Source organism: Esox lucius, chromosome 9 (genome assembly GCF_011004845.1).
Source record: "Esox lucius isolate fEsoLuc1 chromosome 9, fEsoLuc1.pri, whole genome shotgun sequence".
In the NCBI taxonomy this organism is placed as follows: domain Eukaryota; kingdom Metazoa; phylum Chordata; class Actinopteri; order Esociformes; family Esocidae; genus Esox; species Esox lucius.
This window is the reverse complement of record NC_047577.1, coordinates 3,514,983-3,539,429: the sequence shown is the minus strand read 5'-3', so window position 1 is coordinate 3,539,429 and position 24,447 is coordinate 3,514,983. Positions and strand designations below refer to the sequence as shown.

At 44.1% G+C, this 24,447-nt stretch overlaps 1 protein-coding gene across 2 annotated transcripts in view; it reads right to left on the bottom strand.

The window, feature by feature from the left end:
* Nucleotides 1–1,344: 1,344 nt before the first annotated feature.
* The window catches only part of ttyh3b (tweety family member 3b), a 37,120-nt gene continuing 14,017 nt past the window's right edge, over nt 1,345–24,447 (bottom strand). The window contains exons 3-14 of one of the 2 annotated variants that reach the window (XM_029122500.2): nt 18,636–18,747; nt 17,561–17,781; nt 16,769–16,864; nt 15,885–15,957; nt 15,579–15,654; nt 14,108–14,163; nt 13,926–14,018; nt 13,718–13,810; nt 12,618–12,754; nt 9,803–9,985; nt 8,159–8,234; nt 1,345–5,952 (exon numbers count right to left, since the gene is read on the bottom strand). In XM_029122500.2, coding sequence (XP_028978333.1) covers nt 5,818–5,952; nt 8,159–8,234; nt 9,803–9,985; nt 12,618–12,754; nt 13,718–13,810; nt 13,926–14,018; nt 14,108–14,163; nt 15,579–15,654; nt 15,885–15,957; nt 16,769–16,864; nt 17,561–17,781; nt 18,636–18,747 — 1,351 coding nt within the window. In that variant the 3' untranslated portion in view covers nt 1,345–5,817. The remainder of the gene's footprint in view (nt 5,953–8,158; nt 8,235–9,802; nt 9,986–12,617; nt 12,755–13,717; nt 13,811–13,925; nt 14,019–14,107; nt 14,164–15,578; nt 15,655–15,884; nt 15,958–16,768; nt 16,865–17,560; nt 17,782–18,635; nt 18,748–24,447) is intronic. The other variant, XM_029122501.2, reaches the window with a different exon arrangement.

Sequence of the window (24,447 nt, the reverse complement as noted above, 5' to 3'; positions counted from 1 at the left end):
TACATTTGAGCCGGTTCAACCCAGTGCGTTGCCTCTGCTACATTTGCACCGGTTTAACCCAGTGCGTTGCCTCTGCTACATTTGCACCGGTTTAACCCAGTGCGTTGCCTCTGCTACATTTGAGCCGGTTCAACCCAGTGCGTTGCCTCTGCTACATTTGAGCCGGTTCAACCCAGTGCGTTGCCTCTGCTACATTTGAGCCGGTTCAACCCAGTGCGTTGCCTCTGCTACATTTGCGCCGGTTTAACCCAGTGCGTTGCTTCTGCAGGCTTTGAGCCGGTTCACCCAGTCTGTTGCTTCTGCTAGCTTTGAGCTGGTTCAACCCAGTGCGTTGCTTCTGCTAGCTTTGAGCCGGTTCAACCCAGTGTGATCAGGTCCCTCTCCCATTACTGAAAATGCCGCAGAGGAAGTTCATGGAGACAAGCTGCTTAATGATTTCTGTGTACATTAAGACTCCATGTGAACATTTCTCTGACGTCTGCATGTAACTGGGGCTCTAAGCGCACAACAGGGGAAGACCCCGTTAGTGGTCGTTCTCACTCTAAATAGGACAGTTGGGATATTTTAGGGGTTCTTCAAATTAAAACTGGGGTAGTCCACATCCGTTCTTCAACACATTTCTAACGGTCCGCACTAAAGTATCCTCCCAGGGCATTTGAATAACACACTAAAGTATCCTCCCAGGGCATTTGAATAACACACTAAAGAATCCTCCCAGGGCATTTGAATAACACACTAAAGAATCTTCCCAGGGCATTTGAATAACACACTAAAGTATCCTCCCAGGGCATTTGAATAACACACTAAAGTATCCTCCCAGGGCATTTGAATAACACACTAAAGTATCCTCCCAGGGCATTTGAAAAACACACTAAAGTATCCTCCCAGGGCATTTGAATAACACACTAAAGTATCCTCCCAGGGCATTTGAATAACACACTAAAGAATCCTCCCAGGGCATTTGAATAACACACTAAAGAATCTTCCCAGGGCATTTGAATAACACACTAAAGTATCCTCCCAGGGCATTTGAATAACACACTAAAGTATCCTCCCAGGGCATTTGAATAACACACTAAAGTATCCTCCCAGGGCATTTGAATAACACACTAAAGAATCCTCCCAGGGCATTTGAATAACACACTAAAGTATCCTCCCAGGGCAATCAATGTGAAATACCAATGTGAAAAAGCATATGTTTCCACAATTACCAAGGCAATAATGTGCTAGCTGGGTATTTCAGTATACTTATCACCGGCACCACCTACTGTCGGAGATCTGTAGAGAGCAAAATAAAGCTTAAGATAGAAAGCGGGAAAGCGAAAGAGAGAACGAACAGACACCATTTGTTATGAGTCATTTAATTATGTTTTTAAAACATGGATTCCAGGCTCAATGATGTCATCACCACAGTTTAGAACAGACATTGTACAGTATTTATCATCCTAGTAAACTGCTGTTGCCACCAGGAACAGAAAAACAACAAGAAAGAAATAACGAGATCAAGTCTACAGTACAGTTTTATCAAAAAACATTGCAATGCAAGATACAGTAAATCACTGTTAATATAAAGAAAAAATTTAAAATGAATGGTGCTTTAGCCATTGTTATTATTAGTATTACTCTATAAAAAGAGCTACCTATCATTTTTTTTAAGATTTATTTTTGAAAAGACAAAAATCAGAATGTGATATGAGGTTGTTACTGTAAAAACTAAGAAAAGGCCATTGGTTCTTGGTTTCAAACTGCCTGTTGTTTTCACCTCCTTTTTGTGCTCTACCATCAAACAAATGCTGTAGGACAGATAGTGCTGTTTTGGTGATGTGATGTACAGAAAAATTGTGTGGAATCAGGTCAGGTCTGATTGTCTTGCTGAAAAGATGAGTGGTCTTCTGTTCACAGTAAGTTACACACGCACACATAATGTTCTATTCAGGCTTCGATTAAGTAATTTCCTAAATACTGAAACAAGGACGGAGTGACTTTATCAAGAATGTTGGAATGATAGGGCACAAATCAATCTGACAAAAGTTCTCCTTTTAACGGAAAGTCTCTCTAGTTGATCCGCTACGTTTCCCATGATGCAAATGCTAACCAGTTTCACATTACAAGGAGTGGGGTGAATCGTCACTGCAGTGGCAGTTAACAGGACAACGGACAGATATAACTTGGGGTTAAGCTAGGTGTGTGTGCTGGAAAAGTGTATGTGCGTGTTTCATCAATATAGATTGGTTAAAATACTAAGGACCCAGCCCTTAACTTATTGGCAACCACACACACACCACCAAACTGTACGGACAGAGAAGAGAGAAGAGGGAGAGAGAGTAGAGAGAGCAACACCAACACAAGACTGGAACTGGGCCATATATTTAGACAGTAGCCATTTATCCATTCATTACATGAATTTGGAATCTTGTAAAAGTAGTGGTAAAGCACTGGAACAGAACGCTGAGGGGCCACGGTCTCTGTGTGGGAAAACATCAGACTTGAAGGAGGACGCTGTCATTGGCACACAGTCGAAACTCGAATCCATCAAAGTTAATATTTGTGAAATCCTTTATGATGTATTCATTGTTACTTAATAAGTTTGATAGATTAAGTTGTTTCCGCTGCTTGGCATTTAGAAATAGTCCTTTTTTGTTTGAAATGTGAATAATCAATGGCACACCATTCGCATAAAGCGATCGGCAGGTGTATTTACAGTTGTTATTTTGCTGATGTAGTCTCATTTTGCTGGGGGTCAACGAGTGACACAAGCCCACAGCATCATTCCCTCACACGTTGCCATGACATTTCCATTCCTCGGGTGGTGTTCCATTACGGTCTTCACCGCGTCTACTGTTTTAAAAGAGGTTCTTTGAGTGGCAGACAGCTAATACTACCCACGCCGGAGCTGTCGGCTAATACTACCCACGCCGGAGCTGTCGGCTAATACTACCCACGCCGGAGCTGTCGGCTAATACTACCCACGCCGGAGCTGTCGGCTAATACTACCCACGCCGGAGCTGTCGGCTAATACTACCCACGCCGGAGCTGTCGGCTAATACTACCCACGCCGGAGCTGTCGGCTAATACTACCCACGCCGGAGCTCTCGGCTAATACTACCCACGCCGGAGCTCTCGGCTAATACTACCCACGCCGGAGCTGTCGGCAAATACTACCCACGCCGGAGCTCTCGGCTAATACCACCCACGTGGGTGAACGGGCTGCCATGTCATGTGGCGTCATCTAAATGCGTTGTCATGCAGAAAAAACCTCAATGGCCCGACTCTCCATGAATATGGCACTGGAGGAGCCCTCAAACACTAGACAAACTATTAATATAATTATCATCATCATAAACAGCACATAGTAGAGACAAATAAATACTGGCAGTAGTGGGCCTCAGAGTTAGAGCACCGAGTTAGCGGGTCCTTTAAAAGGACCGCTAGAGGGTTCTTGGAGACGTTTACAGTCGTCCACGCAGCAACTCTGTGTTTGTCCCGTAAGGCCGATTCCACACTGAGCCATTGAAAAGGAAAAACAACTGATCAGTGTGCACGTGAGCTATGCTAATCAGCCAAGGCGTCCAATGGGTCCTGTCAGAGGTTCAACGCATCTGGACTTTCGTGTTTGAAAAAAGAAAAGCTGGACATTTTCTTGACAGGGACGTCTCGTCTGTCCACCTACTCATAGGGTCCTGTGGAGGAATGTCCCAGTGTCGACGCAGTCCAACCTGGTGATTTAGGCAGATGCGCCGATCGTGTGTTCGAGACCACATGAGCTGTGGTGAGATCAGGCTGGTTTCACAAAAAACAAGGGTTCTGTGTTTCTGTCCCCTATGGACACCTTGGAAATCAAGAGTGTTTGTGCTTCTGAGAAAGGTTGTGAACCCCAACCTATGAACTCACTGTGACCTTCACTCTTCAGTCAGGGATTACTGTCTGACAAAAACAAAACAAAAACACTTAAAAAAAGTTAGTCACAGCACCTAATCCTTATGTTTCAAGTTCATGTTAAATTTCAACTTATTTAATTTTAAAAGTCTTTGTCTCTCTCCATATGATAAATGTTTACTTATTTAGGAGAATTAAGAAACTTCAAAATGAATGAAGGTGTTAGAAGTGTTCGGCATCCCTCATTTATTCCAAGTCATTTGGCACTGGGGAGCGCTCCAATGTCCATCCTCTTCCCATCCCCTCACAGTCATTATGGGAGCATTGGTTTGTGTCTCATTAGACATGATCCCATTAGATTCCAAACTCATGTTTACACTGACGCACTCAAACGCACACAAAGAACACACTGAAGAGAGAGTTCACTGTTCAAGTTATAGTCATAATACACATAGTTAGTTAACACTGCTCTTACACACAGGCTAAATACAACACACAACTGCGGCTGAGCATATCTACAATATTTTACAAAGATATTAGACAGAGTGGTTAGTCCAAAACCTGGATGATGTGTCAAGCCACATACCCAATACAGTACCAATGCACACTCCTGCTGTCACAGGATATTGTGGCACTCTGCAGAGCGCAGGCGCTGTTTAGCGGTGAGAGTTTGTGTCCTTGGTAGACTAGATGGACAGAACGATCATTACGGAGGCAGGTAGAGAAAGGCCTGTGTGTTTGTGTGTGTGCTAAAATGAGAAATTACATAATTCCTCTGCAACAGTAAATACTTGTAAATACTCCCATGGTTTCAGGTGAGGACTTTCCTCAGTAATGAAACACACACTATTTCCCTATTTACAGTTCTGTACAGGAGGAGAGTGTGTGTGTGTGTGTGTGTGTGTGTGTGTGTGTGTGTGTGTGTGTGTGTGTGTGTGTGTGCGCGCGTGCATGTGTGTGTGTATAGAAGTTGGAGATGAGGTGATCTTGGTGATGCTTTCTGCAGTCTACCTGGTACCTGTTGGCTGATGAGTTGAGTTTCGGTTCTAGAGCCTTGGTGGTGGAGGGTTGAGATTCGGTTCTAGAGCCTTGGTGGTGGAGGGTTGAGATTCGGTTCTAGAGCCTTGGTGGTGGAGAGTTGAGATTCGGTTCTAGAGCCTTGGTTGTGGAGAGTTGAGATTCGGTTCTAGAGCCTTGGTTGTGGAGAGTTGAGATTCGGTTCTAGAGCCTTGGTGGTGGAGAGTTGAGATTCGGTTCTAGAGCCTTGGTGGTGGAGGGTTGAGATTCGGTTCTAGAGCCTTGGTGGTGGAGGGTTGAGATTCGGTTCTAGAGCCTTGGTGGTGGAGGGTTGAGATTCGGTTCTAGAGCCTTGGTGGTGGAGAGTTGAGATTCGGTTCTAGAGCCTTGGTGGTGGAGAGTTGAGATTCGGTTCTAGAGCCTTGGTTGTGGAGAGTTGAGATTCGGTTCTAGAGCCTTGGTTGTGGAGAGTTGAGATTTGGTTCTAGCATGTTGGTGGTGGAGAGTTGAGGTTCTGTTCTAGACAGTGGGTAGTGGTAAATGGTAAGTTGATGGTGGCAAAAAGGAATGGTTGGTTCTGGTTTTTAACCCACTGTGTTCTGTTCTGACCAGGGAAGGATTTTTTTAGTGGTTCCTATAGGAGTGAACAATTTGTTATGACCCATTGGTTGCTCTGGCTCTGGAAATTGACTTTTGTACCAACAGGCTCTAATGATTTGGTGGTTCCAGTTGGTTATGGTTCTTTAGTGAAATGTAGAAATTATTCCGGTCAGTTCCTGATCTTTTGTTGAGTTACAGTAGAATACGGTAAATTCTGGTATGTTCTAGAAGGTTCTGGTATGTTCTAGAAGGTTCCGCTATATTCACGAAGGTTCTGAACAATTCTAAAATGTTCTCGTATACTGTAGAAGGTTCCGGTAGGTTCTAATGGACAGAGGACTGTGGTCTGGTGAGGGGGTGTGGTCGACTGGCTGGGTCCAGCTGGTCATTTGGGACTGACCTTCGGTTCTGTTCTGGTCGACTTGTAGCCAGATACTTGGCCCTCATACTCGAGGTGTACTGTAGAGAGAGAGAGAGGGAGGGACATAGAGGAAAAGAGGGGGAGAGAGGGGGGAGACATAGAGGAGAGAGACATGGGGGAGAGAAAGACAGAGTGGGAGAGAGAGATTGAGAGAGGGAGAAAAGAAAAACAAAAAACAAAGAAGCAATATTGTGTAGCCATCAGCACACTCCGTCGGCAGTAGTATGAACAGGAAGTGAGTATGTAAGCGTGGGGCACTTCTAAAAGGTTATGAGTAGGGAAGGATATGTAGAATATGCTGCTTACAAGTGTCCAGAGAGAGAGAGGCAGAGAGATTGACAGAGAGAGAGACAGAGAGAGACAGAAAGAGAGGAAGTAGGTTTGGCAGAGTGAGACACTATGGTAAACAGGCAACACACACAACCACACACAAACACACACACACACGCACAGGTGTAACACTCCACTAGTCATTTGGACAGCCTGAGGTAAATGGATTAAAGACACCAATTATCAGCAGAAAGACTCATTAGGAAAAGAATCATAGCTCTGGACAGTCATTACTGAAAGGCGTTAGGACTGAAACCTAGATGATTCTCGGACAGAAAGTGGTAGAAAATGTAGGTTTCATCAACTATATTAGTGCTCTAATTCTGATGTAGCAAGGTTAGGTTAGCCTGGCATTAGTGAGGGAATAGCGAAAGTAGGTTAGGTTAGCCTGGTATTAGTGAGGGAATAGCGAAAGTAGGTTAGCCTGGTATTAGTGAGGGAATAGCGAAGCACTGGCTTTCCAGTTGCTCCAACTCTAAAGTGGAAACTGATGCCTGCTGAGCCCGGATGAGCCACTGTGAATCATGATCCAACATGATGTCTAGGTCCACACGGTCCACGAAGGTGGATACGGGGCACATCTTAGCATCCCAGACAGGCTGTGTCGCAAGTGAGTACTCTATCTACGTCTATGGGAGTGAATCGGGTGCACAATTAGCGGTGATGTTTAGTGGTGACAGGGAAACAGCGACATGCATCTAGCGGATGTGACACAGACATACTGCAGGGGGGAATAGGTGGAACTAAAGGAGCTTGGGCGGTGGATTTCCAGGGGGACACGAATTAGAGACGGACACGGACAGAGGAAACTTCTCGACAAGCGACTTGGAAAAGAAACAGCGCGTCTGACAGCTGTTCTGGATTGATGTGCAGCAGCTTAGTGTCGCCATCCATGGAGTCAAGACGTGTGATGTTGAAAGAAAATTGAGAGAAAAAAATCCAGACTCGAAGAGTTTTAAAAAGAAAGAGAACATGCCAATAATCATCTTCATGCCACTGCTTTTATTAAAAGTTGTAGAAGGTAGAAGAGAGCTCTTATAGGCTTTGCTCTGACAGACCCAGTCCATTTAATACAGTAGTGAGAGCGCACACAGATGTTTTTCCGAAAACCAGGTAACATGGTCTGTAATAAACTTTCACCTGACTTTTGTACTTTTTGACCGCAAATCCTAATTACCCAAAATGCAACACTGTAAAATTCTCAGCTCATTTAACAACAAATCACAGGAAAGCCGAACTAAAGCATAAATGTTGCTGTAGTTTGTCCACAAATCATATCAACGATTTGTTTGTTAAAGTTTTCATTAAACTGATACTTAATATGTACGAAAAAACAGCAACTTTGGACAGCTGTGTTTACTTATTTGAAATTATAATTCCTGTAAAAACTCCAATCAGTTTCTAAACAAAGGTAAGGTAAAACTGGTGAATTCAGACACCACTAGTCCAGATGGATAGAATGAATAACCTTAAGCTTGAAAGATCACTTCCTCGTACCTAGAGCCTATGGGTACAGTTAAGTTAAGATGGTGAGTGTCCCAAATTACCCCCCATTGTCTACATAGTACACTACATATGGCCCCCTAACGACAATTTTGTTTTACCAAGGCCCACAGGAAATAGGGCCATAAAATGCAAACAGAAAAACCAGAGTTTACATCAGAATTAGAGATGGACAAAAGGTCAATGTATTTTATTTGTTTGTGAAAATTGTGTCAGAACCTCTCTTCAAATACCAAAGTATGTGTTTCTTTCGTAAACAAAAATTATAATCATAATTTAATCCAGGCTGCCAAAATGACCATTTGCAAAGTTGTTTTGCCACTCAAAGGTGAGCACTTAAAGTGTACACTTTACAGGGCTTGGAGGGGGCGTCGTACTGTAGAGGGTGTGTACTAGAAAGTGTGCACTTACAGAGGGTGGAGGGGACTCCCTGCCAATCAGAGGCGTATTCTCACACCTGGGGGTCTGAAAGTTTGCGTTCTGGCTCCTGCGTCACAAACGAGAGGTTACTGAGGTCACTTCCTGGTTACCGGGATCGCTTCCTGGTTACTGAGGCCACGTCCTGCACTACCGTGCTCTCTACCACAACCAGTCTCTCTGTTTTCTATGACGTAGACCGATGTATGAATGATGATATATATGCAAATGCATTCATTGACCGACAAACTATTTGAGTCAATAAGGGGTGTGGAGACGGATTTCTCTGCCATATTATTGTTCAAGCGTTGGTTGTGTACTTCAGGTGCCAATTCCACATCATCGTTATTGATTATCTACGTAGTACATATCAGTGGTAAAAACAATGGGATAAATATACAGAGGACAGTAAGTCTGTGTTTATAATCCTCAATGCTGGAACATGCATTTGTGGCCGGTTGGGGTTCCTCAGTGTGTTCAAAATTGTCAAATCAAACTTTGCTCACTTAGTTAGGCCAACCTGGCCTATTCATTGATTCACGTACGTTGACCAAAGTACGTTATTTGAGGTTCAAAGGCTATATTCCGTGGAGCACTTTAAGCAGCTGTCACGCATGTGGATGAGCAGTAAAAGCCTTGTAGGGCGGAACAATAAACCATGCAGATAAATATGGTATTTCACCATACCAACATGTTCAGGACGATCTGAAACATGGTCATTACCAATGAGATGAAGATATGGGACCTCTAGGTATTACACAGAGGAGGCGGATGACACCTTCACTGGGGGAGGACTCATTGCCATGGCTGGAACGGAACTAAACAGAATGGCGTCAAGCACATCACATACCATGACTGCCGTGTGTTTGATGCCATTCTGGTTGGTCCGTCCAAGCCATTGCTATGATCAGTCCTCCCCTAATCCAACTGTATTATTAAATGACACTTGTTACTCTATGTTTGCGTGTGTGTAATCATTTGCAGTGTGTTACAGCAGCAACATCAGTCTAAATCCATGCAGATTACCAGTGACCAGTCAGAGGGCTAATTAGCACACGCCAGCTAAGGACTAACTGACAGTTGGTTCCTGCTGAGCATAACTAACTTGGCTAACTTGATCCCTAACAAAATAATTCAAGTAGCCAGGTTGCAATGATTGGCAATTGTGTGGCTAATTGGTGACAGGCAATGTGTTACTTTGCAAGACTAAGACTAATGAACTTATATTGCAGACAGGCAGTGTATTAATTTTAAAAACTAAATCAGTTGTGGCTGCCATGCTAGCTCACTGGTAGATTTCTGTAAATTGCTGAGCAGGCATTTTAGCTTTACAAGGCTAACCAGTGGAATAAAGCAGGCAGTGCTTTATTTATTCTAGCAATGCTAACTGGCTAACTCACTCACTAGCAATAATGGCAGGGAATGGTGATCGTGTGGCTAGCAGCTAGCAGACAGTGGGTTGTTTCCGCTAGCAATGCTAACACACATGTCTAGCAGGCTAACTCACGCTGCTCACTGGCTAGCAACAATGAATGGCAGGCAATGGCACTTGCGCGGCTAACTTTAGCTTGTGTAGCAGGCAGTGTTTGGTTTTCTGCTAGCGGCTGCCAGCTAGCTAGCGGTGGGGTGCTAACTCACATGTACTCAGTGACGGGGGCATTGCTGACAGTGTGAGCCGTGGCGGGGATGCTAGCTTCACTGCCGTAGCTGCTGCCACAACTGTAGAGACTGGGCATGTGCACGCGGTACAGGTTATCGTGAGGCCCCGCCCCCCGGGAGCCGTGGGCGCCCGATTCGTCTTCACCATCCTCATCATCCGTCCTTCAACGGCCAGGGGAGGGGGTGGGGGTGAGGGGAGAGATCCGAGAGAGATAGTAAGTGAGAAGAGAGTAGAGAGGTGCTGATGGGGATCGGGAGATGGGGTCAATCAGGTGACACCCAACCCCTTAACCTCCTCCCCAACACCAACCCACCCCAGCTCAGTTCCAATTCACCACCCTGAAGAAAAGCAGCACGCGAGGTCAGAAGACACTGTAGAGCACTGTCATGGGGTCAAAGGTCAGAAGACACTGTAGAGCACTGTCATGGGGTCAAAGGTCAGAAGACACTGTAGAGCACTGTCAGGGGGTCAAAGATCAGTTGTCAGGGGAAGCTTTGACCATTTCAGCCAATAGCAGAAGGAACCAGAGACAGCATGCAGTTTTCACCATCGACGTTGTCTGTTGAAAATTTGCCTAAAGCATCTATCATAGTATGAAACGTGTCTCTATATGCACAACACATTCCCAGATGATTAGACTGTTCGCTTTCATATACGTCCGGTACTTTTCTGTTATATTCTATTATATTAGTATTATACTTGTTTGTTGGAATTTTCAGTGCAGCTCTAGAAGTTGACAAGTGAACAGAAACACATTGGGAATTGTGAGGAAATGTGTTTCCCCTGTGGAAGATGGACTCAGAGCCACATAGCTAAGCCACAATGGGAAATATTATTCACAGTAGATGCCCATAATGCGCCGTAATGTACTCTTTTCAGAATATCCATAATATGAGCAGAGTCTGTAATTGCGTGAAACACACCTTGAACTCAAAGAATAGCCGTGTTTACTAGAGCGCCCTCCATCCATTGACGTTTGGTTGCATTGCCGCCTTCCACCACCAGGGGGCCTCAGTTGCACTGTGAAGGACTCAGCTACCGAGGGGTTTCGGTTGAACAAGATCATATGTTAACAAGAGAACGTGTCTGGAACAAGGGGGCAGGGGGTGTGCTTTTCCACTGCGTCGGTCAGCTTTTTAACCCTGATTGTTGCCCCGTGTTTTCCCCAACAGCGGGGCACTGGCTGCATTTGAAACACTTTGTTAATCCTGATTGGTCTAGAGGGGGAGAATATCGTGCGGTAATAACGTTTCCCACCACCAGTGGGCATCATTCACATTGCATATAACATGGAGTGCCCAATTGGTGATGTAGTGGTAAGAAAAGGTGTATATACTCTGGTTGTCCTGACATTTATTCAGGTGGTGTGAAAATGTCAAGTAAAAACACTGATGAACAAATGGTCAGATTAAGCTTATTGGACCCAACTAAATCACTGTTTCTATGTGTAACAGGTAAACTGGTCTATTGGCTAAAAACAGTGTAAAAACAGCAGTTTTGTCCATTGTCTGTGTTTTGGCAGGTAGCCTGGTGGCAAGTAGAATTGGGCCAGGAACCACAGATAGACAGGGTGCCAGATAAAACAGCAAAGGTGTACATCTGAATCATGAAACCTTGGCCGAGCAGCAGAAGCGCAAGGAGCGAGAGGGAACTGGGCAGACATTCTGCTGATCTTCTCGATTATGAAACATTACCTCATTGCCACTCAATACACGGCTGATTGTGAAGTTAGACTGATCTTCTAATGCCTAATTGTTATGGGCACCCTGCTCTCATGGCAACAGATGATGAGGTACTTGTTGCTTTATAATCAACACAAATGTTTGAATGTTTGTGTGTGGCTCAAGAAACATTCCTGGGACGGGTTATAATAGTACTTATAATGTCTGGTAAGGTGAAAATTAGCTTTATATAATTATATAAACTTTTTAAGGTTCTCCTTCTTATTACGAAAGATGTTCACCATAATCTAGCATCAAGCCTTGACTGAGCTGCTGGCTGACAAGTGGTTGGAATCCACCACTGGGGATTAAAAATTGACCAGCGTCACCCGGGAAGTGTAAAGGCATCGTCATCTGTGCACGACCCTCAGATGGACCGGTCTCGTGCCAAGCTAACAGAAGGCAATCAGGCATGTGAGTGCGCCCTCAGAGTAGTGGACCCACCTGACTTATTGGATGAGCAGTGTGGGAGGGGGAAAAATCGCGATCTTCAACTCTCCCGGATTCGTTTTTGAGTTGTTACGACAAGACAAGGCAGTGGAAACAATTTAAAATAACAAAATTGGTAAGAGAGAATAGGGGATAAAAAAATCTAATAAAAAAGACGGGAGACAAAAATACAGCAGCGAAACATGACACACAAGGAATCCAATAATCACCTCGTAGCTAAGCCTATCATAGAGAGATAAGGCAGGACTTTTAGTTTGAAATCCCTCAATCCAGGCGATGCTAATTTAAAATCAGTGGAAGGAAGAGGAAGAGGAGTAACAAAATGAGGGGATGAGCAGGAACTAAAAAACACACAGTGGTGAGGAAATCTATCACAGGGCCAGCATCAACCAATCAGAAGGTTTGAAAGAAAACTGGTCGCTGGACCCACACAGAGCGACAGACGGAAGGAACATATAACATGACCAAACACACATGAAGACAAGTACTAGTGGTTAAGTTGTGCTTTTTAAACTCTGTTTTCCCGGGGTCAGATTTAGTGATGTCAGTTTCTGTTAGAGGTCAATCATTAGTGCGCGCGCGCGTGTGTGTGTGTGTGTGTTTGTGTGTCGAGGTGTGTTACCTCTTGCTCTGCCAGGTGTGTGGAACACTGCAGACGATGGAGGAGAACATGAGAGCCGTGACGAAGGAGAAGAGAATTAGGTAGATCAGGCCCTCCACTCCGTCATAGCACAGGCCAGTCAGGGCCTGGACATAGTCCTGTGGGGGGAATGGGGGGGAGGAGAGGAGTGAGTCACAGTGTCCCAGGAGGATAGCTGTCAGTAGTGTCAGCAGAGGAGACAGACAGCCGGGTGTATTGGGGTCTTCCGTGGTGGCTTGTCCCAAGTCGCGACGATGGAAACAAGCCATCTTTTAAAGCTGACGGGGGCTTCTGAGTTCCCTGGCCAATGCCTCTGGATGACACGGGCAGAGTCGTGTCAGCTGGAGAACGGACAGGGCTTCGACACCGCCAATGATGCGCCTACACAGAGGAGAGGCCTCTACCTATCTCTACAGTCACGACAGCCAGTTTGGAAAAGGCTCCTGCTGATCAGCATCACGATGCTGTGGAGGTGGGAGTTGAAAAGCTTTTTATAGAGGAAAATGACTGTGAGTGTGAGAGAAACACACACAGACAGAGACACAAAGAGAGACAGAGAGAAAGAGATGGCGAACGAGGAACACAGACAGATGGAATGACTTCAGTAGGTCCTTCCATACATTATAAACAGAAAGGCACAGTCTTTCCTTAGAGACAGAGAGATCTTTCCTTAGAGACAGAGTGTGAGGGGTCTTTCCTTAGAGACAGAGAGGTCTTTCCTTAGAGACAGAGTGTGAGGGGTCTTTCCTTAGAGACAGAGTGTGAGGGGTCTTTCCTTAGAGACAGAGTGTGAGGGGTCTTTCCTTAGAGACAGAGTGTGAGGGGTCTTTCCTTAGAGACAAAGAGAGAGGGGTCTTTCCTTAGAGACAGAGTGTGAGGGGTCTTTCCTTAGAGACAGAGTGTGAGGGGTCTTTCCTTAGAGACAGAGTGCGAGGGTCTTTCCTTAGAGACAGAGTGTGAGGGGTCTATCCTTAGAGACAGAGTGTGAGGGGTCTTTCCTTAGAGACAGAGTGTGAGGGGTCTTTCCTTAGAGACAGAGTGTGAGGGTTCTTTCCTTAGAGACAGAGTGTGAGGGTTCTTACCATGTGGAGGCTGCGACAGTCAACCAGAGCGGTGAGCTGATGAAGGCCAACCTCTGTAGAGTTCAACACTGTCTGCATCTGCTCCAGATTTCCCTGTGCCACCACACAACAGGTTACACACACATACACATACACCCACACACAAATACACACACTCAAGAATGCACGCACGCACACACACACACATGCATATAAGTGGGCTGTTTACCTTGGTGTTGGGGTACGCCTGTATGGCTGAGCGTAGAAGTTCTGCCACGTCGTCCTGCATCTCGACCAAGGCTTTGTGACTGCCAGACAGTTTCTGGAACACACGCAGATAGGACTTCAGTACCCATAAACCTTCACACTTCCTGATTAAGAACAACGGGCGTAGAGGGTGTGGAGTCGTACCTGCTGGAAGGGATTTGATTGGCCGCTGCTGCACCTCAGGTAATATTGCAGGATGTCTGAGAAACACAAATTAATTTCATATTAAAATGAGAAATTATTAATTATTGACACGTTGACACAAGGCCTGACGACCCTCTAAATCACAGGTGTCAAACCGGTTCCACGGAGGGCCGAGTGTCTGCAGGTTTTCGCTCTCACCTTGTACCTGATTGATTAATTAGTTCACTAATTGGTTAATTTCTACCCCCACCTGGTTGTTCAGGTCTGACCTGGGAACCAATTTAAAGGAAAACCCAAAGACCTGCAGACACTCGGCCCTCCGTGGAACCGGTTTGACACCCCTGCTCTAAATAAACATTATCAACCCCTTCCATGTGTGCATATTGTTGTAACTGGGTGATAGCTTCTATCTTTCAGTTTCTATTTGATTGATGTTGTTCTGGGGGTCCATATGTAAACGTGTCACTGTTAGTTAACATCTGCTGTTGACAACATGACACAGTAGTGTTAAAAAAGAAAACCCAGAGGAGAGACAGAGGAGAAAAAGGAGGAGACAGAGGAGGAGACAGTGTTCTTTGAATAGTCGACCAATGAAACAGAGAGAAATGCCAGGGGGTGAATTCACTAAGCACACAGTGAGTTCATTCACAGTCATTTCACTGTCCCTCCTCGGTTGTAAAAAAGTTGTTGTCTGTGTTGGACAACAGAAAAAACAGTACAATTCAGAGCGGGTGGAGAGATAGAAGGGGTAGAGTGGGTGGAGATAGAAGGGGGTAGAGTGGGTGGAGACAGAAGGGGTACAGTGGGTGGAGATAAAAGCGGGTAGAGTGGGTGGAGATAGAAGGGGGTAGAGTGGGTGGAGATAGAAGGGGTAGAGTGGGTGGAGAGATAGAAGGGGGTAGAGTGGGTGGAGATAGAAGGGGGTAGAGTGGGTGGAGATAGAAGGGGGTAGAGTGGGTGGAGATAGAAGGAGGTAGAGTGGGTGGAGACAGAAGGGGGTAGAGTGGGTGGAGATAGAAGGGGTAGAGTGGGTGGAGATAGAAGGAGGTAGAGTGGGTGGAGACAGAAGGGGTAGAGTGGGTGGAGAGATAGAAGGGGGTAGAGTGGGTGGAGATAGAAGGGGTAGAGTGGGTGGAGATAGAAGGGGGTAGAGTGGGTGGAGAGATAGAAGGGGGTAGAGTGGGTGGAGACAGAAGGGGGTAGAGTGGGTGGAGATAGAAGGGGGTAGAGTGGGTGGAGATAGAAGGGGTAGAGTGGGTGGAGATAGAAGGGGGTAGAGTGGGTGGAGATAGAAGGGGGTAGAGTGGGTGGAGATAGAAGGGGGTAGAGTGGGTGGAGATAGAAGGGGTAGAGTGGGTGGAGATAGAAGGGGGTAGAGTGGGTGGAGAAAGAAGGGGGAAAAGTGGGTGGAGAGATCAGCATGCTGAAGAGTACAGTAGCCACTCCCCCTCATCCTCTCCCGTTTCAATACCTTGGTTGATTACAGCGTTCTCCTTGGTTACCCTGGTTATATAGGTATCCGGGGAAACACAGAAGTCACTGGCCGTCTGTGAGAAAGATTTCACGTGGTCAAACGCATTATGACCACACGACAACCACATTACGACCGCAACGCTAATCAAACATACAGTACTTGGATCAGTCCCTGAGCAAACCGAACTACATCTCAGAGGAGACGCACTCCATAATGTCTATGCCAATGGAAATCTAGAAAAATGAAGTCTCGTCATAAGAAACGACTGTTGTCCTAGCGACTGGTATCCATGGCAACACTCACGGCGGCGGCGGCCAGCTCCAAGCCCAGGGACCCCCAGCTGATGACGAGAGTCACAACACCCAAGAGACAAACGCTGAAACAGAAGAACCAACGCTGTCAGGTTCAACACTACGGCGAACATGTCTGTGGGTAGATGTATTTCCATGTGTGTGTGTGTGTGTGTGTGTGTTAAACGGCGTGGGGATGAATCAGACAATAAACACACAAAACAACCTGTGAAACCCGAGTCACTCTGAGGATGTTGTTAATGTCTCCTCACCCACAGTCTCTCTTCCCCTCTCCAGCCCTTTGCATGTTTTCTCGGGCATCTCTCTGTCCCCCAGTCCCTCCCTCTCCAACCATTCCATTTCCATTTAAAGGGATTCATTGGCATGGGAGATATTAGTGTACTTTGCCAAAGCAAGTGAAAAACAAACGTTTAATAAAGAGTATAACGGAAATGGACAAATAGTAGGTAAACATTTTGAGTCTTATACATTCTGCTGCTTATATATTCTTCTTCCTAACTCTCACTATGTAGTCGTCGGGAGCCATGTCACAAGAACTACACCGGGCAGGATGATGCTGTGTTGATCGGTGCATTTGACAAATAAACCTTGAAACTTGAACCTATCTTATATTACCTCTCTCTCTCCCTGTAACACTCAGACTCTTAAAATGTCTCCTCACAGATAACAGGGTTTTCAGGCTGCCGCTCAGAGTAATGATGTAGACTGATCTGACATGAAAAATCCTAAATGAAACAACATTCCATGACTTATAATGTAATAAGTAATCAAATAATTATTATATGAATATTTTATTAGCTTTTATTGTATTAATTATGGTTAGGTGATAAGCACAGCTCTACTAATTTCTGTCAGATGCCATGTGACATGACTTACCCAATCAGAGTGCCTTTAGAGTTGCGTATCAGTCCGAACAGCACGAGTAGACAGATCAGAACATCAAACAGGAGCAGAGTCAGGTACGCCAACCATCTGAAGACATTATATGATGTATATCAACACAACACTTTATAATACAACTTAACAATATATATTATAATATATCAGAGTCAGGTACGCCAGCCATCTGGAGACATTATATGATGTATTACAACACAACACTATATAATACAACTTAACAATATATATTATAATATATCAGAGTCAGGTACGCCAGCCATCTGAAGACATTATATAATGTATTACAATACCACAATATTCCATTAAAATCTAGGTTATACTTAATTTGGATAAATTACCATATGAAGATGCACTTCAGATTTTCATAAATTCAATAAACTATAAAAACAACATAAATGCTTGCTTAGGTTAAGATCAGGGTTAGGTTTAGATTAAGTTCTAGTGTAAATTCTAGGAAAAGGATTAAGATCAGAGTTAGGTTTAGAATAAATTTTAGGGTAAGGTCTAGGGAAAGGGCTGAGATTAGAGTTAAGGTTAGTAGATTAATTGAAATGATATTGATAGTCTGTAGATAGTCTGTAAAGCACATACAGATTACCCATCCAAATAAAGATATTTAGTGTGTGTAAATAAATAAATAATACAATGTGTTTCCATCTATTTGGAGACATGGGAGTGTGATGGTACCTGGCCAATATATCAGAGCCAAGGGCTTTATTGCTCTCATCTCAACAGTCACAGACTAAGCATCTCCCAACTCCATCCTACCTGTACCAGTCAAAGGCCTCCGTCTTGAGCGCCAGATCCTCCAGGGAGACATCGGAGTTACTCCAGAAGGGGATGTCTACCATGAGTCGGACCAGCTCATCCAGCTGACCCTGTAGCTTCTGGACAATGGACACGTAATCCATCTGCTGAGAGTACGCCATCTCCAGCAGAACCAGGCCTTCCTCCACCGTCTGGTTCAGAGACAGGGCACTGTCTGCTACCTGGAGGCCGAGAGAGGGACCGAAGCACGGAGAGAGAGACAGAGAAAGTGATGGAGGAACAAGAGAGAGGGAAAGGAGGAGAGGGCAGGATTGAGGTGGAGGGAGGGGGGCAGAGGTGGAGAGATGGAGGGAGAGAGATAAAGGTGGAGAGAGAGAGATAAAGGTGGAGAGAGAGAGATAAAGGTGGAGAGAGATAAAAGTGGAGAGAGATAAAGGTGGAGAGAGGGGGGTAAAGGTGGAGAGAGATAAAAGTGGAGAGAGAGATAAAGGTGGAGAGAGAGAGATAAAGGTGGAGAGAGAGAGATAAAGGTGGAGAGAGATAAAGGTGGAGAGAGAGAGATAAAGGTGGAGAGAGAGAGATAAAGGTGGAGAGAGAGAGATAAAGGTGGAGAGAGAGAGATAAAGGTGGAGAGAGGGAGGTAAAGGTGGAGAGAGATAAAGGTGGAGAGAGATAAAGGTGGAGAGAGAGAGGTAAAGGTGGAGAGAGATAAAGGTGGAGAGAGAGAGATAAAGGTGGAGAGAGGGGGGTAAAGGTGGAGAGAGAGAGATAAAGGTGGAGAGAGGGCGGTAGAGGCAGACAGACAGAGGAGGTGAGTGTATTTCTTAAAACCTGCACAGGTAACACAGCCTCCAAGCTATTTCGCTTCCCGCTGGTTGGAGTTGAGCCGTGACTTCATTCGGACTCAACCCCTCGTTGGCCTCGAAAGGGGCACGACCCCAAACACGTGCATTATAACCATCCCTCCTTCAGAGAACCATAGTTGCAGATGTGTTATAACAGAGACTTTTCCCCGTGTGCAAGCATCTGCAAGCGTGTGCAAGCGTGTGCAAGCGTGTGCAAGCGTGTGACCCACCAGCTTCTCCATGCCCGCCACGGTGCGGTTGGCGTGTCGTAAGGAATACGCCAGACGGTTCGCTCCATCACACGACTCCCCGTTTCCATAGAAACCCACAGCGATGCCAGCACTGAGGGAGAGAGAAGAAGCAGGAAGTGTCAGCTCATTGAACTACGACTTTTCCTTGTTGGCTTACATCGTAGAATGTGCTGTCGGCAGGTCTTTGACAGCCGTGGGTTGGATTTGCACGTTAAAATACTTTTACAGACACACACACATATTTATACACAAAGAAACACCTAAAAGTCAAGGTCACTTTTCAGTATTAACTTGTTGAAAGTAGCTACTAAACTCTGTTACTGGAGAGCGACCGTCCAGGCGGTTCTCTAACCAAACCCCTCTGTGACTAACCTGATTGGGCTTTTTATCCACTCAACTATTAAATGACCATCCAGGAGGTTCTCTACCCAACCCCCTCTGTGACTAACCTGATTGGGCTTTTTATCCACTCAACTATTAAATGAGGGTTATAGAGAAAACGTCCAGGAGGGTAAAGGGTTGAGCAGCACCAAATGCAGGCATTATGAACACAGACAGACAGACAGACAGACAGACAAACAGTCAGCCAGACAGACATCCAGACAGTCAAGACAGACAGTCAAGACAGACAGTCAGACAGACAGTCAGACACACAGACAGACACACAGACAGACACACAGACAGACACACAGACAGACAGAGAAACAGACAGCCAGATATCCCTCTGTGATAGTCCCAACCTCTCCCTAAGGATATATGACTACCAGAAAACAAACACACACACACACACACACAGCCTCTCCCTAAGGATATACGACTACCAGAAAACACACACACACAAAAACACACACACACACACACACAACCTCTCCCTAAGGATATATGACTACCAGAAAACACACAGGCTGGACAATGTCCGGGTTGCCAGACCGGACATAATGTCATTATTTTGCAGCCACGGCTCCAGTGAGCACACACACACCTCCAAGACCCCACTAGCCCCCCCCCCCCCGTTCTCTCCCCCTCTTTTCTCACGCTCCCCACCTCTCTCTTCTCTACAAACGACAGATTCACTAAAGGGGTGAACAAACCCACACAACGAACAAAAACCCCACCACTCCCCCACACACACATACAGACTAGAGCAGGATAGTGAGTGTGTGTGTGACTGTATAGAAACCTATTTTAGGCTGACTGTCTGGACCGTTTCTACTGGGCAACTTAGACCTCATTCTACACCATTAACTAAAGTACCCCCTTATACAATCTCTGTGAGGACCCTGGGTAGCGAGGTCAAATGTTAGTAGCACATTTTGCCAGTCCCAACAAAAGGATAGGTTTAGAACTAAGGTTGGGTTTAGGAATTAGATTAAGTGTTTATGAGTTAGGTTTAAATTAAAGGTTAAAGATCAACTGGGTTTAAGGGGTTAGATTTAGTTAAAGGTTAAAGATGTACTGGGTTTAAGGGGTTAGGTTTAGTTAAAGGTTAAAGATCTACTGGGTTTAAGGGGTTAGATTTAGTTAAAGGTTAAAGATCTACTGGGTTTAAGGGGTTAGATTTAGTTTAAGGTTAAAGATCTACTGGGTTTAAGGGGTTAGATTTAGTTAAAGGTTAAAGATCTACTGGGTTTAAGGGGTTAGGTTTAGTTAAAGGTTAAAGATCTACTGGGTTTAAGGGGTTAGATTTAGTTTAAGGTTAAAGATCTACTGGGTTTAAGGGGTTAGATTTAGTTAAAGGTTAAAGATCTACTGGGTTTAAGGGGTTAGGTTTAGTTAAAGGTTAAAGATCTACTGGGTTTAAGGGGTTAGATTTAGTTTAAGGTTAAAGATCTACTGGGTTTAAGGGGTTAGGTTTAGTTAAAGGTTAAAGATCTACTGGGTTTAAGGGGTTAGGTTTAGTTAAAGGTTAAAGATCTACTGGGTTTAAGGGGTTAGGTTTAGTTAAAGGTTAAAGATCTACTGGGTTTAAGGGGTTAGGTTTAGTTAAAGGTTAAAGATCTACTGGGTTTAAGGGGTTAGGTTTAGTTAAAGGTTAAAGATCTACTGGGTTTAAGGGGTTAGGTTTAGTTAAAGGTTAAAGATCTACTGGGTTTAAGGGGTTAGGTTTAGTTAAAGGTTAAAGATCTACTGGGTTTAAGGAGTTAGGTTTAGTTAAAGGTTAAAGATCTACTGGGTTTAAGGGGTTAGGTTTAGTTAAAGGTTAAAGATCTACTGGGTTTAAGGGGTTAGATTTAGTTAAAGGTTAAAGATCTACTGGGTTTAAGGGGTTAGGTTTAGTTAAAGGTTAAAGATCTACTGGGTTTAAGGGGTTAGGTTTAGTTAAAGGTTAAAGATCTACTGGGTTTAAGGGGTTAGGTTTAGTTAAAGGTTAAAGATCTACTGGGTTTAAGGGGTTAGGTTTAGTTAAAGGTTAAAGATCTACTGGGTTTAAGGAGTTAGGTTTAGTTAAAGGTTAAAGATCTACTGGGTTTAAGGGGTTAGGTTTAGTTAAAGGTTAAAGATCTACTGGGTTTAAGGGGTTAGGTTTAGTTAAAGGTTAAAGATCTACTGGGTTTAAGGGGTTAGGTTTAGTTAAAGGTTAAAGATCTACTGGGTTTAAGGGGTTAGGTTTAGTTAAAGGTTAAAGATCTACTGGGTTTAAGGGGTTAGGTTTAGTTAAAGGTTAAAGATCTACTGGGTTTAAGGAGTTAGGTTTAGTTAAAGGTTAAAGATCTACTGGGTTTAAGGGGTTAGGTTTAGTTAAAGGTTAAAGATCTACTGGGTTTAAGGGGTTAGGTTTAGTTAAAGGTTAAAGATCTACTGGGTTTAAGGGGTTAGGTTTAGTTAAAGGTTAAAGATCTACTGGGTTTAAGGAGTTAGGTTTAGTTAAAGGTTAAAGATCTACTGGGTTTAAGGGGTTAGGTTTAGTTAAAGGTTAAAGATCTACTGGGTTTAAGGAGTTAGGTTTAGTTAAAGGTTAAAGATCTACTGGGTTTAAGGGGTTAGGTTTAGTTAAAGGTTAAAGATCTACTGGGTTTAAGTGGTTAGGTGAGGTTTAAGGTTTGTTTTTTAATAGTACTAAAGTTTTGGTCCCAACCTTCAAAAAGAAGGACATTCTGTGTTCCCACCATTTAAAGTATCCCTGTTGTTTATCCCTGTTGTTTAAGACTGACCACATATTTAGATGCAACAGGCATTGAAGGGAATAAATCACAACCACTTTACACACTGCATTCATCTCCTTCACTCATCCCTCCGTCTCCCTACTTTCATCCACTCCTCCTATCACCCCCCTCTCTTCATCCCTTTCTTCATCCCTCTTTTCAGCACCATCTACATTTCCTCCTCCCTCAGTTCTCTCCTTCATCACTTCCAGAAAGAAATTCCGCCAGCGTTGCGCTGCTCTGCAAAAACCAGTGGCGTTCATACAGTCGCCCCTGACAGGAATGTTTACTGCAATGCCTCGTCGCGCATGTTTTTACGGATAGAACGTGAATTCTGAGAGATGCTTGTGTTCAGTGACATTACTCAGCTGGCTTCATAGAGCCCAGCTGGGTAGCCTTCATTGGCTGGTTAATAGTACGCATAATTATATGATTTGGTCCAAGCTTAAAGGGGAGGTTCACCAATTTTTACATGTGATCTTAATTTGGGTATTCCTTCGCTTATATTTGATAACCCAAACTGTCCTTAATATTTTGTTTTGTCACAAATGGTTGTCACACTTGCGAAGTCGTCTTTTTTGGTTCACTACAATGCAATAGGCAAATGTGTCTACGATGCAAATAAAACACTTGGAAAAACCAACTCACACTGCGTCTGAATATGTGTTTGTGTCCGCACTGAATGTCTGGGTGCAAAAGAATCCACCGTCAACAGAAATCACTCAAAGGTTTATGCCACAGTGGAAAAATAAATCATGTGTGTTTCTGGTCCATCCGTGGCAGTGCTAGTCTTACAACAACCAATTTTCTCTGCAGCAAAGAAATATATCAAAGAGTGTTTGTGGGAGTCAAAATATGGGCACAGTTAAAAGAAATATGAGAAACTCCCCTTTAAATAACTATCAATCTATGCAAGCATGAGGCTTAGATTAGATCTGCAAAGCATATATTATTACAGTTTGATCTTAACCTCAGTGAAGGTCAGATTGAGGACATTGCACTCAGTTTTTATTCCTCTTCAATTGCATAACCATCAAATTGAATTCCACTGTGAACATTCAAAGCCAAAGTCTAATTCAAGATGATGTAGTTGGTCAGTGAATGACAGTAATTTTGTTTGTGTGTCTATTTTTGTGGGGACCAGAAACCCATGATTCCTGTTCCAAATCCCATGTTCCCTATTCCCTAACCCATGTTCCCTATCTCCTAACCCATATGCCCTAACCCTAACCCATGTTCCCTGTCCCCTAAATGTCACCACATGTTCCCTATCTCCTAACCCATGTTCCCTATGCCCTAACCCATGTTGCATAACTCTAAGTAATGTTCCCTACTTCCTGACTCTAACCTGTGATGGCAAAACCCAAAAGTAAGCCAATTTCTAACACTATGGCCGATTGTAAGTATTACACTACCCTTTACCCCTTAGGCACCGAAAATACATTTTCCTTCCAGGGGTCTGGCCAAATAATGTTGTGGGACTATTTTGTCAGATTTTATTATCTTTATGGGGACATCTGGTGAACAACAAAGACATACAATGATAAACAGTCAGACATATAGACAGGCTGACAGACAGACAAATAGACAGGCAGACAGACATATAGACAGGCTGACAGACAGACATATAGACAGGCTGACAGACAGACATACAGACTGACTGACAGACAGACATATAGACAGGCTGACAGACATATAGACAAGCAGACAGAGAGACATACAGACAGACTGACAGACAGACATACAGACAGGCATACAGACAGGCAGATAGACATATAGACAGGCAGACAGCTCAGGAAAAAAATCTGAGACCACTGCACCTTTTTCTTTCCTTCGAAAAGCAAGGTCGAAAAGGAAGGTTTTCAGTGAGAAACAGAAGCGTTCAATTTGCAGTGGTCTCTTAATTTTTTCCGGAGCTGTATAGACAGGCAGACAGACATATACACAGGTTGACAGACAGACAGGCTGACAGACAGACAGGTTGACAGACAGACAGGTTGACAGACAGACAGGCACTGAAAACAGGTAGCACATCGCATTAGCAAGACAAAACTGACGGATCACTTGCATGAAACTGGGTTTATTTTGGCCCATATAGGAAATGACATGTTTCAGCTACAAAGCCTTCATTAAAGCACATTATTATATATGTAGGCTGATATACAGACAGGCTGACAGAACAATATATTGGCAAGCTGACAGAATGACAAGTAGAAAGGCAGACAAACAGAGCTCGATATCAAATATTTAACATCAAATATTCGAGTTAATCATAAAATATTTACACCTGCAAAATACATTTCTACCACTGAATCACTGAGTCACCAGTCTCTCTCTCTCTCTCACACACACACGACCGCCTTCCTGTATTTTCACTATATAATTCATCTGCAGTCTCTGCATCAAATCTGCTGCTGTCTCCATGGCAACCTTTCTAGGCCACAGAGAACTGAGGCAGAGAAATAAATAAATAATATATATAAATAAATAACTATATTATATATATATCTACACACACACACACTACCCTCCAGAATTTTTGGCACTCTTGGTAAAGATGAGCAAATTGCATGATTGTTTATTAGCTTGCTGAATGAAATCTATAAATTTAACCTCCTTAACAGAGGTAACATTTCTTTAAGTAAATA